This window comes from Phycodurus eques, chromosome 19 (genome assembly GCF_024500275.1).
Source record: "Phycodurus eques isolate BA_2022a chromosome 19, UOR_Pequ_1.1, whole genome shotgun sequence".
Taxonomy (NCBI): Eukaryota; Metazoa; Chordata; class Actinopteri; order Syngnathiformes; family Syngnathidae; genus Phycodurus; species Phycodurus eques.
Window position 1 is genome coordinate 12105043 of NC_084543.1, and position 18478 is coordinate 12123520.

At 41.9% G+C, this 18478-nt stretch overlaps 2 protein-coding genes across 3 annotated transcripts; one reads left to right on the forward strand and one right to left on the reverse strand.

The window, feature by feature from the left end:
* Positions 1-2461: 2461 nt before the first annotated feature.
* maff (v-maf avian musculoaponeurotic fibrosarcoma oncogene homolog F) lies at positions 2462-12256 on the reverse strand. 2 transcript variants are annotated; one of them, XR_009770422.1, is made up of 4 exons: positions 12059-12256; positions 7527-7621; positions 5403-6076; positions 2462-3016 (listed from the first exon to the last, which is right to left on the reverse strand). XR_009770422.1 is itself a non-coding variant. In XM_061706588.1 (3 exons), the coding sequence occupies exons 2-3, from the start codon at positions 7557-7559 to the stop codon at positions 5633-5635; spliced, it is 477 nt and encodes a 158-aa protein (XP_061562572.1). In that variant the 5' UTR covers positions 7560-7621; positions 12059-12256; the 3' UTR covers positions 2462-5632. The 2 variants fall into 2 exon arrangements, 1 of the variants encoding a protein (XP_061562572.1); XM_061706588.1 differs by having other exon boundaries at positions 2462-6076.
* Positions 12257-13407: 1151 nt separating this feature from the next.
* tomm22 (translocase of outer mitochondrial membrane 22 homolog (yeast)) lies at positions 13408-18236 on the forward strand. The gene is made up of 4 exons (XM_061706238.1): positions 13408-13735; positions 15938-16056; positions 16174-16291; positions 17113-18236. Exons 1-4 carry the CDS (start codon positions 13415-13417, stop codon positions 17185-17187), a joined length of 633 nt encoding a protein of 210 aa, XP_061562222.1. The 5' UTR covers positions 13408-13414; the 3' UTR covers positions 17188-18236.
* The last annotated feature ends 242 nt before the right edge of the window (positions 18237-18478 follow it).

Consider the following 18478-nt stretch of genomic DNA (forward strand, 5'->3'; position numbering starts at 1 on the left):
TGCTTTGGCCTGAGCACAAAATTTGAATGGGTGAGATTTTCAGTGAATAACACAGGATACTGAACTCCATGTATTTGTGAAGAAATAAACTCCTTGGGCACAACATTAGGTTTATCTGCACATGAACGTAAAAGTATAAAAACCAAAATCTGTCTTGGCATAGTAGGCTACGTACTTAGGCTCTGTTTTTAGCTTGTTTCTAATATGTGGGACTTTCTCATGGAGCTAAATAAGCATAAATAAAAACATTGTAACACTTGACAAGAGTGTTGTGACCATTGCCACTAGTTTGCGCTGTAGTATTTTGACAAGAAGTTGGGCAAGTAGAACACAAAGTCGCTTAGCGTAGCTTGCTAAGAGTAGCACTTTTCATCACAGGTGCTTCAGCAACTTGGGCAAAAATTAAGTGTGTATTAAGATCTTTAAAGCTACTTTCAGCAGGCTAATAAAACATTTTTAAGCGATGACAGCACTTCACTCTGAAGTGCCTAAGACCAAGTTTAATTTGATGTATTACATTATCATTGAAAAGATGATTCAGAGTCAAAAGACAGAACATCAAACTGGCGCCCAGTCTACTCTTGACTCATGTGAATGACTCACTGGCGTTCCTTGGGTTTTATTTTATTTTTATTTTTACGTTCCCTGCCAGCTGCAATACCGCATATGTACACCAGGGGGAGCTGTACATATTATATAAATAGACCCCAGTGACACAGGCAACTACTGCACTGACTGCAGTACACTTTGAAGCACATTCTAGTGTCAAATTGTGGACACACTGATTCATCTAAGCACCTGTCAAGACACTCCTCGAGCTTTAGTGTGTTTATCATCAGGAAATAGAAACCAGTAGGTCAGGCCTTCAGACATACACAGAGATCATAAGGCTTCTTTCCCGTTGTCATTCCGAGAAGACGGCCTATTTTTAAATGATGACTTATGCTGACTGGGCAAATAAGTTCGAATACATTTGACATGGAAGCTAACGGGAAGCAAGTATTGCAAACCAATGTATCCTGTTTTTCAACTCCAATCCAGCACATGATGTTTCTCCTGAAAGGCCAGTTGATTAAAATGATTACGATTAAGAAGGTGGATTCCTGGGCAGGACGGTGCTATCCATCAATCCTTTTTCTTCCAATTCAGGTCAGGTCGTAAGGACAGCAACCTGAATACTTCGTTATTGTGCTTAAGTAGATTTTTTTATTTTGTCTATGAGCTGTATCGGTGCAGCGAGGGTGTGTGCTTTATCACGCCGGCCGGCGCATTAACAATTTGGTGGCAAAATGTCGATCTAAACGTGTGCCTTTTGAGACCATGTCTAACTTTTTGCGCAGCTCGTCGAACGCGATTCTGGTGAATTTGATCGGGGCACAAGCAGAGAAAAACACGAGGCCCCACTTACGTCTGGGGTTATTGAATTATTGTCTGTTGCCACACCGGCCAAGAGAAGTGACGATGCTACAGTCATGCACAGGTGGCTCTTCCATACAAAGATGTCGCCATGCGAGACTCATTGGGGCACATTTTTAAGGGAATGAGACAAGCCGCGTTGATTGGCGACTTCTGCAGTCAGCTGTGTTAACGTCCACAACGTAAACTGCCATTAAGCATTTTTGGGAGCGGTCCAACTCCGCCCCCCCCCCCCCCTCACCCCCAAAAAAGACAAAAAAAGAAGAAAAATGTAAAAAAGACAACAACAAAAAAGAAAAAAATTGGGAAAACAAATCCGCGAAGAGGTGACTCGGGAGGCGCCGAACCGTGAATATGCTGGTTCCACTTTATGCCAGATGCGCACTTCTGTCAAATTACAAAAACCCGATTAAAACCGCTTCCGCGCAGTTCCGCCACGTGCCCCGCTTAATTTAAGATGGTCACGAAAATAGCCAGAACAAAAGGGACAGCAGCAACATGGAGGAACGTGAACCATCCGTGTACTTATTCAAGATAATTTTGATTTGCAGCGGATGCATTGTCTTGTATCGGACAAAAACCACAAGCCTCTGGCGTTCATAAAATCCATTTCATCTAAATTAAAAAAAAAAAAAAAAAGTGCCGATAAGTTATTATTTTTTGATCATATCAGTTGATTTAGCATTTTTTTCTAGATTGTTTTGTTTTGCTCATGCAGGACATGTCAGTTCAGTCCTAATTGTCAAGAATTTAGCATACAGTAAAACTGCATTTTTCTTCTCAGTACGACCACTACACAGATGAATAAAAGCAGGAAACTCTTTTGTGGCAGACATTTTGTAGTGCCGCTATCAAAGTGGGTATAATTGACAATGATACATAATTTTCTTCTCTTCAGAGTTTGTACTTTTCTACCTTAAGGAGTTTAACAAGCACCACTACTTTTACCAGAGAATATATATATATATATATATATATATATATTTTTTTTTTTTAAACAAGTATCTGCAGTTCTTATGTACAAATTGTGGGAACATTTGCCACCTCTGCCACTGTGTGTTTTAATCAACTGACCTCCAGTTTATCTGATATATACAACACATCCTGTACATAGAGCCACTTCCTTCGTTCCCAACAACCACAAAAGAACACCATTTTATGTACAATATGTACAACATTTATTATAATTAATATATAAAATAGATGATGTACTTCAATTTTCACAATAGAAAAAGTACAATAAATACAAAGACCATTTTTGTTTTGCAAGTATCACAAAACGTCCAGCACAATTTGACGAGGTGAGACATTGGAAATATAGATGTTTTGTTTTTTTTAAACCACACATATTCATATAGCTAAATATAAGCTTCATATATTTGAATTATTTTTCAACACAAGTCTGTGTTACAACGTCTGCTCATGAACTTAAAAGTATCACAACTGATTGCAGTCGTTCAAGTGAATACACATCACACCTTCGTTTCCCAGTCTTTGCTTTACAACTTTCTTTTTCCGTCAGTCGTCCACCCCCTGATATCTTTTTTCCTCCTCTTCTCTTCCTCTTATCTCTTTCTGCTCGGCCTCTCATTCTTCCATACTGATAACACACACACACACACACACACACACACACACACAAAAAATCATAGAAAAATAATATCCCTCCAAGAATTCACTATGGCAAGCCAGTACAAATATGGCAAAAACACACGTGCACGAATCATCACACAGCAATATGGCCGTCGGCTTGGAGCATATTTCTACATAGCTAATAATTCAACATTTTATGAAGTAGGAATCGTTGTCACACAATTAGACATGAAAATACACCCTCCCCTCGACTATGGAAGTACTGAAAACATACATAACATCACAGCACTCAGTTAGCTTGTCTTGTCAAAATATCTACTTTTAAATACAAATAAAATATAGAATATATCTCTAATAAATGTCACTCAACATTTGCGTCTCGACGGCATGTACAAACATTACAAATAAGAACACGGAAAGAGGAATGTGTGCGGAGTTGAGTCGTCGCGTTATCAGCAAAACAATGACCAACGCGCGTTGGGGATTGGAGCATATTGTTGTCGCGACTTTCGGCTTGTCCCGTCAGGGTGTGAGGGGAAAAGGAAGCCACACTAGGAGCATGGACATGGAGCAGAAGAGTTACTGCACAAAAGGAACTGGAGGACAAGTAAGTCGTGTGCTATTTCAGCCAAGACAAAAGAAGTGTGATGGACGGTCAGCAGGTTTGGTTTGATACCTCCCACAAGCACTGAAGGCACTGTGTTGGTGCACAAACCCTGAACATCAGTCATCCTCGAGCAGGCGTTCCAACTTACAACCCCTTCAATTTTAATACGTTCTGCTTTGAAGATATATTATGGGATATAGAAGCCTCCCACGACCCTGTTGTGCCATTGAGGTTGAGAAAGTATACAGATAGGCTGTTAACATAATAACCTGGAATGCAGAAGTTTGCAGAACTGTGGGTGGGGGGGAGCTGGCCTGCAAAGTTTAGGGTTTTTTTGTTTTTTTTGGGTTGCATTCCCAAAAAGCAGAAGCAAAGTAAGCTTCGCCCATTTTGGTCGCATAAAAGAGTACCGGTGACATCTTTTTTTTTTTTTTTTTTTTTTTTTTGGAGCCGTCAAGAGTAAGCAAAGCTTAGCTTCACTTAGTCTGAGCGTGACTGGGTCCTGGATGTGCGATGGCCTCACAAATGTACAGTACCATAGAAAAGTCTGAACAATGCTGTAAATGGCCATGTGTAATTAGCACATGGGAATTTTTTAATTCAGAAACTTCCCTTGGGTATTAACGCGGAATCGATGTAAATAAATTAGGAATTTAAAATATTAACAGTCGGCTCTTCATAGGGAACTTAAATATAGTTGGGGAAACCTAGTTTAGCATTATCCTGACTTAAACAACCTGATTTTAGGAAATGACAGTATTAATTTTCCACCCCTTTGCCATCTAAACTAGCACTGTATTTATGTCACTTGGTTAGTTAGAAGGCGACTTCCTGGTTCACGGACGCATCATCACCCCAAGTGCTTCAAGGAACCAATTATTATTTACTTTATTTGTCCTACCCGAAATTTTCCATTGGTGTGAATGTGAGCGGAAATGGTTGTTTGTCTGGAAGTGCTCTAACATTGACTGCCAACCAGTCCAGGTTGTACTCCACCACTCGTCTCATTTGACTTACTTGTTGGTGGTGAGTGACTTAAGATGTTAGGAATGGACGGACAATACCATTTTGATTCTTAGGTGGACTGTTCCATTCACGCCTTAGTGACTCAGAAGTGAATCTGCACTAACTACAAGCTTAATGAGATTCGCACGAGTATAATAACAATAATAATGCACCCTTTGCAACTTATTTTTAAAAAATGCATCATCATGGTTTTACTTCTACTAAGGATATACTTGTAAAATGTATTATTTTGTTGTATTTAACTGCATTATAATTTAGCTGCTGATTGGCTTAACTGCCTAATAGTGACGTGTAAGATTTAAGTTCACCATTTGCAGTAGCAAAATAGTGAAAAATCCGCTAATAATTGTGCCCCACTCCATCAAGGGTTATTACTGGACTGTAATTTCCTATCGATGTCACACGATGGTGGGAAAAGACGACTTTTGTGTAAATGAAGCTTCGCAACTCACTTCAACACCAAGATGTCACCAGATGGCGCTAAAGAGAGTTTTGGCCTGAGCACAAAAAAAGCAAATAGGTGAGTTTTAAATGAATAACAGATGAGTTTACCCCCAAAAATCTTTGAATATGAAAATTGGCGAACGCCAAACCACAAATATTTGTTTGTTCACTGCACTACTTTCCTATTTGATATTTTACAGTGTCAAAAGAGTGTTGCGGAATGGGTCATTAAGGGCTAGTGGTGGTCAAAGAAAACTTTTTGCACAGTACTGCACATAAGTGTACATTCTAAACATGCAAAAAGTGAGTGTTCCACCTTATTAAGTAGCCAGCGCTTCTACTGAAGCCGAGTCGTCCGGGAAGAAGCTCGGCTGGTCCTTGGTGATGTCACACATGAATGACTCCCGCGTGTAGGCGTAGCACTGATGTTTCGTATTTTCCTACCAATCATGATTCTTGTTCTCCGTCGTGTTTAATAAGTGTGTATGTGTGTGTGTGTGTGTGTGAGTGTGTGTGTTCCACACCCCCTCAGTCTGTTTACAGAGCCTAAGAAGACTCCTGGTCCCTCTGCGGTTGAGGCTGCGGCGGACTCTTGACGATGGTGATGACGGAGGCGGTGTTAAGGCGCGGCGCGGTGGCCAGCAGATTGCCCCCTCCGGCCTCCAGGCCTCGGGCGAACCTCTGCAGCGCGGCCAGGCGAGCCCCCAACCCCTCCAGCTCTTTCCGCATGCCGGCGTTTTCCGCCCCCAGCCGGTCCACCTCCCTCTGGAGTTCCAGCTTCTGCTGCTCCAGGGCCTCGCGCTGGGACACCCGCTTGACTCGGCAGCTGGCGGCGTAGCCCCGGTTTTTCAAGGTGCGCCGGCGCTGCTTGAGCTTCTGGATCTCCTCGCGGGACATGCCGCGCAGGTGGAGGTTGAGCTCCCGCACAGTCAGCGACATGAGCTCGCTGTCCGACAGGAAGGGCACATTCTCGCCGCATTCCTGCTTCACCTTAATAAGTGGAAGTATGAAAACAGGACATATGAGTGGGTGAAAATAACTACACTTACAACTTAAACAACAATCTAAATTTGTGGTTCGGCATTACGAAATTTGCCAATTCGCTAATTTTTGGGGGGAACCAATCCTCCTTTTTTCCGCTGAAAAACTCATTGTTTTTGTGTTCAGGCTAACGTTGTCTATTTTTTAAAACCTTGCTTTCCACCAGAGAACTATGTTGAAGTGAGGGGAAGAGTTTTATTTAGTCAGGCCATATTATTGTCAAACAGAACTAAAAGTGCTTTGGATCTTCTGGCATCGACACGCAATTATTAGAGGTGAGACAAGGTGATTTTGGTACACTATTTTGTTTATTGCGTTTATTGTGGGTTTTTGGGGGACAGACATACGGAGCAGCCAAGCCATGTGGTTGGAAGGCTCATTTCTAGATTAGTTTACTTTAGAATAGAATGGCATTAAGCTCCTTCTCCAGTGCAGTGTAAATAATGATTCCAGAATACTTTCAATGTCAACTTCAATCAATCCATTTAATCATTCAAAGCTTGTTATGAGGAAAAATAAAGTAAATCCCAGAAAGGGAAAACAAAACAGAAAAAGAAAAACTTGCTTTGAACAACATTATCATCATTTGCTTCATCTATAATCAAGATTGTAATCGGATTTTTGCTACACCACACAGCTCTAGTGTGCCATAGAAAACGTTGATTCTAAAAGGAAACTCTATTAGAAACAATTGTCTTCTAAACACAATTTGGAGTGCACTCATTTGTGTGGAGCACTGCAAGTGGTAAGACACATTTGCAGTACATTAAATGTACAGTTTGTTGGAGAAGAACAATCTTATCGTCAACAGTTGCGCCATTGTTGTTTTAGTTGTGATGTAATGGCACGTTTTCACAGGCAGCTGTTTACATGGAAATGACAGGAATGTCAATTTTTAAAAGGTATGTAAATGTTGACACACCAACAATATAAAAACACAGAAATGTCTTCGGTGTTTTTAAAAATGTTGCCAACAGTTGACAATGTCAATAATATATTACTGCACAGTTTAACCAGAAACGATGTTTAGAAAGGTCCAATTTTTCAGCATGGTTGTAAATGAATAGCCAAAATAACATTTCTTATCAGGGTTTAGTTCAAATCTGTCATGTGGCGTATTGTGGGCTTCTCACACTCGAGCAGAATCAAGCGAGGACTTAGCTTCTTTTACCTTAAGGGCCACCGTACTTCTTGCAGGATACTCGGTAAGGCACCCACTGCTACGTCAACATCTACTACTACAATTGTGCAACACAACTTCTGCCTTTGCATAAAGAGACCTTGCTAAAATCCCTCGTTTTTTCTGTCTTTTTTTTGGGGGGGTGGGGGGGTTGAAATCAACATTCTGTAAATGGCCAAAGTGAATGCACTCCCACTGTTTCTTACTTATGTGTGTTACCTTCAGGGCTTTGCTGTTTCTCTCTGTCGTCATGATCCCACTCTCCTCGGGTTTCCCCCCGCCCGCAGGAACCAGTCAGCACAGATTCAGACACTCTGAGAAGAGACAAACAGGATTCAGCGTTGTTGTTTTTTTTTTTTTTTTTTTTTTTTTTAAAGGTAGGCGGCTCAAATGAGAGTCAGGGCATCACGCCGTTTTGGTTCATATCTGGCCTGACATCTATGTCCGCTCACAAGACCGTCGGTCATGCAACGCAGAGAAAAGGAGAAGCCGCAAGATCTCTCAGTCTTCTCCAGACACGCGCTTTAGTCTTAATTCCGTGGCGTGATATCAGTGGAAGCTATTTTCTGTGTGTGAAAGTGACAGGCCCCTTCGTTTGTTGGCTGGCGTGGCAAGGAGGAAGTTACCAAGGCTTCTGGGCTTGTGCTTGCTCAAAGCAGGTGTCCTAAGCAACACTTCCTCCTGTTAACGCACTGCCAACGGTCCAAAGTTTTCATTGGGAGAACGGCAACTGTTCTTCGTGCCTGCTACTGCAGAGAATGGCAATTTGTGCTACATTTCAATTCAAAATCAGCATGGAAAACAAATTTCATACACATTTCCCCCTGCTCTTAAAACCACTACAATTACGTAACAAAAAGTATCAATTCTGTACAAATACGCTATATAAAAACATCCAACTGTACCGCATATTGCGTCTGGAGCAGTTCACAATCAAAATGTATCAAATAACATGACAACAAACATAAAACATTTCAATAAAATACACTAGACTCACCAAAGTTGCTGATTAATAATATGTGCAGATTGCTACAATCATGTTTTGTTAGTTGAATTTGGCTGAAGTTTTGCTGTGACAAACCAATCAGAGGACGGAAAAATGCGGATGTCATAATGTCATAATGAGACAGCCCTCTGGCCCTGTGAGGACAAATTTTGCACTCTGATTGGTTAAAGAAACAATCCCATTGCCAATATATTGTACATTACATCGGTCAGCACTGCTGACGAAGAAACCATATTAGATTAACATGGTCGGACATAAGGGCTGAAATCTGATTGGACAAAAAAAATCTAACAGCCACAGAGAAACACTACACAAATTAAGAATTTTGGTTGTAATGACCACTGACTTTTATGCAGTGATAAATACAAACAGGAGAGGTATACTGTACGGGGACTCTAGAGTCACTACGGTCCTGACATACAGCATTTCGAGGTCACGATGAGCAATGACTAAGACTGGTCTTCATCTGGTTGTTTTATATTTGTCCTGAGAGGGATTTTGGTGTCATTTATCATAAATATGATATTTCAAGGTTACAAACGGTGCGCCAATTAACGAGTTTGCGCAGCGGCATAACAAAAAGTCGTCGCGTGGCACAAGAAGGCACGCTCAGTTACAGCTGTACTTGCTGCGTTTCATTTGATTGTTTGATATTTAAAAATGACAAATAAAATGACTAATATAACTGCACCTTTCTGAATCACTTAGTTGTGAAACTCTTCGTTGTGTATTATGCATGCTTGCATTATACTGCCACCTGTTGGCCAAGGTGGGACACACCAGAGGGAGCACAAAGCCAACTGGTATCGAAGAATGGGGGAAAAAAAAAAAACGCTACAAATGTTTTTTTGTTGGTGTTTTGAGTAAGACTGTAACAGATAGACTGGGGAAAGATGATTTGAGATATGGCGGCAGGGCGGCCGACTGGTTAGAGCGTCAGCCTCATAGTTCTGAGGACCCGGGTTCAATCCCCGGCCCCGCCTGTGTGGCGTTTGCATGTTCTCCCCGTGCCTGCGTGGGTTTTCTCCGGGCACTCCGGTTTCCTCCCACGTCCCAAAAACATGCAATAATTTGAGACTCTAAATTGCCCGTAGGGCAACTGACGGTGAGTGCGAATGGTTGTTTGTTTGTATGTGCCCTGCGATTGGCTGGCAACCAGTTCAGGGTGTACCCCGCCTCCTGCCCGATGACAGCTGGGATAGGCTCCAGCACGCCCGCGACCCTAGTGGGGAGAAGCGGCTCAGAAAATGGATGGATGGATTTGAGATATGAGTGCTTTAGTTACAAGCGTGGTCATGGGACAAATTTAATTCATAAGTCAAGGGACCACTTCATTAATTATTATTATTAATGAGGACAAGCACCGTAGAAAATGGATGAATAATTGGTTGGGGACACCACAAATATTTCCTAATTATCAAGGTACAAATACTACACTGTTGTTTTTAGGTAAACAAAATGAGCCGGTGAACTAAAACTAAGTGTGTCCATTTGTGTAACATGAAACACATGCTTACGCTCACAGAAGTGTTTGTTTAACAGTGCGGCGTCTTTGAGAAGCTCTATTTAGAAACCGAAACATCATATCTAGCATTAAGTCCAGAGAGGCAGTGTGTGACTTCCTACATTCCTCTTAAGGTCAGTTGTTTGAGTGGGTTGGGTGGGGGTGGGGCCTGCGGTGCATGTCAGGTCACTGTCACAATGACTAACTTGAGGCTTTATGCCGGGCTAGAAAAAGCCTGCTGGCTCATAGTGGCGACCATGTCTGCTGCATAGCGACAATACTTTCTTTCAATGTGTGAACAGCTCAATTTTTTTCACTTTCATGCTGAGCAGAGAAGGAAGCGTGTTGCGTGTGAACGAATTATAAGCGTACACTTCCTGAATGATGTTGACCTTCTGTTATTTAACCTAAGGAAGTCCGACTACCCCCCTGCTAGTGATCTCAGTCAAGGTTCGGATCAGTTCTGAACAAGATCGATATTTTGGAAATTAAAGCACTCACTGTCAATCAGATTTGTTTGACAAGGTGAGTCAGAAAGGTTCCAGGACCGATCTCCCAAAACTACACTGCAAGTTTTCCCTTTAAATATGGACCAGACGATCAACCAGCTCAACAAAAAGCTCCTGTGGCATTTGCGGCATTCAATGGACAAGAGTTGTGGCAGGACAGTTTGCGGCTGCTCACAATGCCCTGAGCATCTGACAGTTCCTGACTGAGAAGAACATCAACATCGCCATGCTGGAGCAAACTCTCTACTCAGCCGAACTGGCTCTGTGTGTTTTTTTTCCCCCACTCCTCTTTTTCAAGTTCAAGGGAACCTGTTTTGAAGACATTAATGACATGATGATGCCTGTGACAAACAAAGAATCCTTCCAGGAGTGCTTTTGTGACTCCAGTCCTGGAACTTTTCTGACACACCCTATATATTTTTAATATAGTTTTTAATCACAATGCAGTTGTGTAGTCCTGTTCATTTAATAGGTACAAAAAAAAAAAAACACGAAAGGGCACAACATGTATCGCGGTTTACTGAAAACAAAATCAGATTTACGCAGACTCAGCGTAACTACATCCACCATTACAATTCATGCATGGCACAAGACATGCATAGAGATGAACAGTGTTGGATAAGTGGTGTGCCTGTAAATAATTTCCACAATTTCACTCTTCACTTGCTTTTTCTAATAAATTACCTAAATTGTACAGTGACTTTATGGACACCCTGTATTTTCTCAAGCACGTATGATAATGAGCCTTGTTATTCAAGGTTATTAACACTTTCACTTTCTTATTTGGTGATTATCTTAAGTCAAAAGCATGTGCACCATTAAACAGTAACCGGTTGGTGTCCAGTGTCATTTTAGACCGCATTCCAGGCAAGGAAATCTAATCAGAGGAAGAAATTAAGTTCATTAAGTTTAGGTCCATTTCCTGAACAGTAAAACAGCTAAAAGCACGTGTTGCTTTACAGCGTGAGGGTCGACAATCGTTAAAATGTGCAAACTGCAACGCTCTGTCATTTTGCGTACAGTTAGTGCAATTTCCCGAAAAGCGTGGGCCCTGAAGTGGTCGCAAGCAACCACACTGGCGTCCAAACAGCCGGCGGACTGGAAACCGTCGTTTCGTGAAGTCATGGTGATTCAGCAATACACCAATCGCCCCGCTAAAGCTAAACCGGCTATAGCCGGTCAAAAAAAAAAAAAATTAAATAAAATCCTCCAAGAAAAAAACAGCCCGTGATCTGTTGCTATATTTGTCACAAGCCTGCAGGATATCCGTGTATATGCTCGGCTAAAAATACCATAAAGTCTGCTGGCTTTTACATGGAAGCTTAGCGAAACCGAGCGCAACAAGTAAACGCAACACAAGCGACCACCCCAAAAAATGCCCACTGAGTATCATGGTAAACGACTCAATAATATTAGACGAAATTGTCATGGTGATTTATAACCAGGAGGTGGCCAGTTTAGGGTAAAGTGCCGCCGCTGTAGTAAACAGCCGTAGCGAAGAATGCAGATTCGACATCCATTTTAGTACGACTGTAAAAATGTTCTATTACGAATATTCAAACATTTACACAAGCCAAGGCGAAAATTCCACTTGTTTGGTAAATAGCCCGATGTAATACTATTAATATTCAACTGGAATATACATCACCCACGCCGTGTTGAACATGCTAGTAATTCGAGCTGTTAGCATTTTTAGCATGGGCTACGAGAGATTAAACAGCTGCCCACTCACTTGTCCTTTGGTTTATTTGGCGATTTCACGATAGAGATTGTGCCTCCGATGCTCCGTTGTTGTTATCGACTCACATACACGTCTTCGGTGTCTCCTAGTTCCGAAATGTGACAATTTAGCCGCTGGCTCGAAGCGACTATGGTGACAAAATGTCAGTCCGCCTTTTCCCGGAATGACTTCGCTGCGCTCTGAGGTGGGATTCTTTCATTCATAAAAAAAAAAAAAAAAAAAAAAAAAAAAAACAAGCGACAATGACGTAAGGGCTGAAGAATGAGGGCGGAGTTAACCCCGCCCCCGCCGCGTACTCCGGGTTGATGTAAACAAGGAAACCCTCGGCCATCCCTCCTTTGCAACTCCCAACGACAAAACATGGATCAAAACACTTCTATTTACGTAAACGGCCAAAGTCAAACTCGACATCAACATTGAACAAATGCGAGAGTTTAAGTAAATGTTGACTAACGTTGTAAAGTTAATATATTACAGCTTGTTATCGTTTTTGGTCATGTCACGTGTCGTGCTAATGCTTTCGTGTAGGGGTGTGCAAACCTTTGTGATTTTTATTATTATTTTTTTTTAAAAAAACGGACACATGAGCCAAGTCATTCGTAGATGACGTAAAAAAGAGAAGTTTAAATGTGCATTTTAAAGTTTATTTTAAAAGGAAACAACCCATTCTCACTTTAAATTGAATTAATCAACCAATTATTCAATTCAATTAAAAAAACATTGTTAAATGTATGGGTTGTGTAATGTATTGCATATTGTTTATTTGACAAATGTTGTTAAAATAATAAGATACAAATATTTGTCAGATAAACAATTAACATACTGCTTATTTTTAATAAACAGATTTACATACTGTTTATTTGACTAAAATTTTAGGGGGGAAACGGCAAAATTAATGCAACCCACTAATGATGTAAATGCTCAGTGGGTAATGTGTATCACACTGAACCCTTGTCATGCAAGAGCGACATCGCTTCATCGGTTCCATTGATAGACAAAGTGTGCATAAAAATGAGTTACTATTCAGTAGCGTTCTCCACAGTGTGCCATATTCATATCCCTTGAGCAGAGTACTGTTTACACTAACTTACTGTTGAATGTCAAATAAATTTTAAGTTTAAAAGTGTTCTGGATCCACAGTCAGCCCATGTTTCCCAAGGAAGCTGAGTAGCAAAAACAAGTTATTTTTGGTCAGTTCAAAACAACATCAGTGCTTGCATAAAGAATCCAGACGCTAGAGGACGCTACTCGATTAACGCGAAGCACCAAATGACCTCTGTCGATGACGTCACGACCCGGTGTGCTGACGCGCATGCGCATACGTTCCACCGGTGACCTCCGACTTGCATGTATGCACGCTTGCTAGCATTAGCGCTTTTTCTTCGGAGCTACTTGACAGACATCCATTTTCTTTACCGCTTCTCCTCACTAGGGTCGCGGGCTGCTGGAGCCTATCCAAGCTTCAGTTGTGAAACATATTTTAATATCGCGATCGACATTGTTGTGTTGTCCATCGATTTGAGTTGTCTTGCAGCACTGCTTGACCGACGAGATATCTCGCAGCGGGACAGAAGAGACGTCATGGCCGGAATCGAGGAGCTTTCCCCAGCCGCGGGCCCGGTGGCTACCCGGCCCCCCGAGGACGAAATTGACGACGACGATGATGATGTGAGTTCCTAGTCAGTTTGCGGTACCTTAAACATAAGTCATTTGCTGTCTCATAAACATCTGGTTATATTTATTTGCTTAGCGTTTCTAGCTAAAACGGCGATAAGGATGGAGTAAAGCTATGTAGCTAGCGCGTTACTTGAGGAGAATCAGGCTGTTCGCCAAGTCGGCGTTTTCGAACCCGTATTGAGCTAAGGCGCATACAGTATTTAAAAAAAAAAAAATAAGAAAGTCACACTGTACACCACCAAACAAAAATGTCACAAAAAGTGGAAACCTTGTGTGGGATAATTGCTCTCTAGTAAAAGAGTATTTAATAGTTCTCTCTGTCACTATATGTCGTTGGCATAGATACATTATATTGCCAAAAGTAGTCATTGACCTGCCTTGCCTCACATATGAACTACACTATGAACATCCCATTCTGAATCCATAGGGTTCAATATGACGTTGGTCCACCCTTTGCAGTTGTAACAACTTCAACTCTTCTGGGAAGGCTGTCCACAAGGTTTCGGAGTGTATTTATGGGAACCTTTGACCATTCTTCCAGAACTACATTTGTGAGGTCACATATTGGGGTTGGACGAGAAAGCCTGGCTCTCATTCTCCGCTCCAATTCATCCCAAAGGTGTTCTCTTGGGTTGAGGTCAGGACTGTGCAGGCCAGTCAAGTTCATCCATACCTGACTCTGTCATCCATGTCTTTAAGGACCTTGGTTTGTGCACTGGTGCACAGTCATGTAGGAAGAGGAAGGGCCCAGCTTCAAACTGTTCCCACAAAGTTGGGAGCATGGAATTGTCCAATCTCGCTTGGTATGCTGAAACATTCAGAGTTCCTTTGGAACTAAGGCCAAGACCTGCTCCTGAAAAACAACCCCTTAACCAAACTTTAAACTTGGCACAATACAAGTACTGTTCTCCTGGCAACGGCCATACCCAGACCCATCCATCCATCCATACATTTTCTGAGCCGCTTATCCTCACAAGGGTCGCTCGCGGGAGTGCTGGAGCCTATCTCAGCTATCTTCGGGCAGGAGGCGTGCTACACCCTGAACTGGTGATTTGTCACTCCAGCGATCGTGTCTCCACTCATCTAGAGTCCAGTGGCGCCGTGCTTTACACCAGTGCATCTGACGCTTTGCATTGCACTTGGTGATGTACGGCTTGGATGCAGACGCTCGGCCATGGGAACCCATTCCATGAAGCTCTCTGCGCACTGTTCTCGAGCTAATCTGAATGCCACATGAAGTTTGGAGGTGTGTAGCAATTAACTCGGCAAAACGTTTGCCGACCTCGTCGCACACGCTGCCGCCTGCTTCAGTGTGTTCCACTAACAAGCGTGTGTTTTCACTGTGATGGGTAAAATGCAGAGAAGAAATTTTGTGTGCATCCATGCATGTTCTTGACAATAAAGGTGATTCTTCTTTTTCTTGTTGTTGTTGTTGTTCTATTCACCTCACCATCCGCTGACCCCGTTCCGTCAGTTTACGTGGCCTACCGCGAGGAAATTTCACGACTGGACTTGTTGCACACCTGGCATCCTATCACAGTTCCACGCTGGATATTACTGAGCTCCTGAGCTCAACCCATTCTTTCACAAATGTTTGTAAAAACAGTCTGCATGCCTAGGTGCTTGATTTTATACACCTGTGGCCATGGAAGTGATTGGATCGCCTGATTTTGATTATTTGGATGGGTGAGTGAATCATTTGGCAATATAGTGTAGATGATCAAATATAAAAATATTCGGACCACTTAAGTGAAATTGGACAATATCTAGTGGTGTACAAGTACATTTGAGAAGCCTGTTCTACAAGACTGCTTCTTGCCACCAGAAGTTGTAAAATAAATCTGATAGGACAACTAAAGTGATACTTTATCACAGTATCGCTTACGTCTCTTTACTGGACAAATAACAAAGTGCTGTCAGCCGTGTGTACCTTAAAAGTATCTCCATATGGCTGACATGGCTCCTACGCCACCTGCCTCGAGGTATAAGTCAGGCTGGTAATGTGGTATCAGTGTCGTAGGATCGGAGCATTTTGTCGAGTACGACGACATTACAGACGTACGGTATTGGCAACGATACTCGTATCGGTGCATCCCTAGTGTTTTTGACTGGCCATTTATGGATGCGTCATTAGACATTAAATAGTTTGTAATTGAGCTAAAATGTGACTGAGTTTGTTCGTCTGTGTTCTAGCTTGATGAAACCCTGGTGGAGAGATTGTGGGGCCTGACAGAGATGTTTCCTGACGCAGTTCGCACAGCTGCTGAGTTCTCGGCACAATGTTCGGTCTCACTGGCCAAGAGGTTTTACAGGTACATTTTCTTCCATTTGTTCAGTTAAGTCCAGCTACAGCCAACTGCCAATTAAATTTTCACTTTAAAACAGAAGCTGTTGGGGGCACTTTTCATTTTGTTTATGTCTCGATCTAGTTTTTCTCGCGCAGCCCTCTGGGTGGGAACGACCTCCTTCATGATCCTGGTGCTGCCTGTGGTGTTTGAGACGGAGCGGCTACAGTTGGAGCAGCAGCAGTTACAGCAGCAGAGACAGGTGATTTGTTAATTACAACAACCGTGACCATTTCAGCATGACAAGAAGGCAGAAGCTAGTTGGACAGACGCACACTAGACTGTTCAAAAGAAGAATTTTTTTAAAACTAACTTTTTAATCATTTGAATTTAAATAGTTGTGTCTCTGGAGTACCTCCTCACCTATTGAGTGTAAAATGTATCAACCAAGTAAATCTTTTGTTATCTCCTCAGTTCTAAAATATGCCTATGAGCTGTCTCCTCTTACACACCATGATTAAATGCTGCCTCCATGAGTGAAACTACAATGGAATCTGTATGGGTGCTTGCTTTATGGGGGAGGGGGGTGTTTTGGATATTGGACAGTTGCTAAATATGATGACAAATTTGCTAAACTGGCAGCATCGGCATCTGTAGCCAGTCATCGCGATAACGAAAACTGTACTCGGCTTGTGCTGATATACCATATGTGAAGCCAGCTATGACAGAAGAAGACAGGCACAAACAAAGGCAAGAATTTGAACAGTAGACTGTTTTGTACTACAATACATGCATCTCCTTCTACCCCAAAACCCAAGAGTCCTCATATCCGTACATAAATCAGTTCTGGCTGTAAACACTTATGTAGTACCAATTCTGAGCCCGACCAGTACTGAAGATTTAGTTGCAGGGGTTGCTGATGTAATGTGCTAAGGTCATCCAGCTTACCGCTTGCCAGTGCATACGAAAATCAAAATCTCAATTCAGAAATAAAATATATATTCGTGGTTATCACCCTATATTCCCGTAGTTCCTCATAAATATGTACCGTACATGATTAACATATCAAGCTGTCCTCCTCAGATCCTGTTGGGGCCCAACACTGGAATGTCTGGTGGGATGCCAGGCATGATGCCATCAGGCCCCGGAAAGATGTGAGGAGAATATGTGACCCACTTCAAGCCTGAATTCTGCTGCCACTGTAATGCTGAGCTGGTGGCCGCAAGGGGGGACAGAGAGACCATGAAAAGAAAATAATGCAAAGAACTGCTGTAACAACAAACAAAAAACAGGCCTGAGCTCCACACCAGTCATGGAACCTTTAGGTCATGGCATCACTCTTGGCTCGTCCCATCCAATGCTAAGAAGATTTGTTTTCACGTTTTACTGTCTCTCCTTACTCCAACACCACACAGAGACTGATTTTCAGGAGCACTGCTTCATTCTTTTCTTAATATATGTATAAATAAGTATATCATCCTGACTTAAGTGTTGTAAAGGAAAGCGGGAAAGGCTGTAAATGGAAAAATACAGTAAGAGGTTACAGATTGTGAGTCAGCTTTTTGTGTTCTGAAATGGATACATTCTCAGAATCATTCCTCCACTTGTTTGTGTAGGATATGTTTTGAGTTCGCACTAGTCTGAGTCACGTGATAAGTGACATTATTCCATTCAATATTTGTTTATAGGAAATAAATGTCTCTGAAGCTTCCGTGAGCAAAATATGGCTCCTCTGTGTCGCCTTTCTGTCACAGTTCAATATTGTACAGTGCTCATGATCATTATCAGCCAACGATTTTGTTCAAATGTGTTGCAAAACAAAAAAAAATCTTGATTTGTACAATAGTGTGCTTTGATGCTATCTCCTGATGTCTTGACCAAGGAAGCTTGTGTAGTTGTTGGAAAGCACGACAGTACAAAAAAAACTTTACAGTTATGGTCATTTTAATTAAAAGCCACAAAAAGGAAATGAGTTGTCAAAATAAGCATAAGAATAATTGGTCTAAATTACATGTGGTAGATAACTTACTATCTGTTGTTCACTCAAACTGTCTAACATCTAGCTACCATACTGCTTTGAGCAGTTAGGGAAGTATACCATATGAATAACCTAAATTAGTGCCCCAGTGCTGTGCAAAACAATATACATATTCTGTATTCCACAATTTGAAAAGTATTGTGGATTCCCAGAAATAAACTGCTACCAATCTCCCAACTACACCTGAACTCGCCATTCATTGTATTCTGTGGTTCTGGGGAAAAAAATAATCCAATTGAAATTTGAAGCAGGGTTACGTGAGGACTCTGTGTATTAATGAGGTGTAGAAGATTTGAGACAGAAGAGGTGATGAGGGAGAGATTAAGGGGAAAATGGGTGGGGCATGTTTAGAAAGGGTACAAGTGAGGATAGTAATAGGATTTTTAAGGGACACAAGGCTTCATATAAGCA

What these genes read in the sequence shown, in the direction of transcription:
- maff (XM_061706588.1), bottom strand. Translation starts at nt 7,559, where the DNA reads ATGACGACAGAGAGAAACAGCAAAGCCCTGAAG. An exon ending in GAAACAGCAAAGCCCTGAAG is followed by an intron (nt 6,077 to 7,526) that starts GTAACACACATA and finishes CCACTTATTAAG; the next exon opens with GTGAAGCAGGAATGCGGCGA.
- tomm22 (XM_061706238.1), top strand. Translation starts at nt 13,415, where the DNA reads ATGTATGCACGCTTGCTAGCATTAGCGCTTTTTCTTCGGAGCTACTTG. An exon ending in CTGGCCAAGAGGTTTTACAG is followed by an intron (nt 16,057 to 16,173) that starts GTACATTTTCTT and finishes GTCTCGATCTAG; the next exon opens with TTTTTCTCGCGCAGCCCTCT. An exon ending in AGTTACAGCAGCAGAGACAG is followed by an intron (nt 16,292 to 17,112) that starts GTGATTTGTTAA and finishes TGTCCTCCTCAG; the next exon opens with ATCCTGTTGGGGCCCAACAC.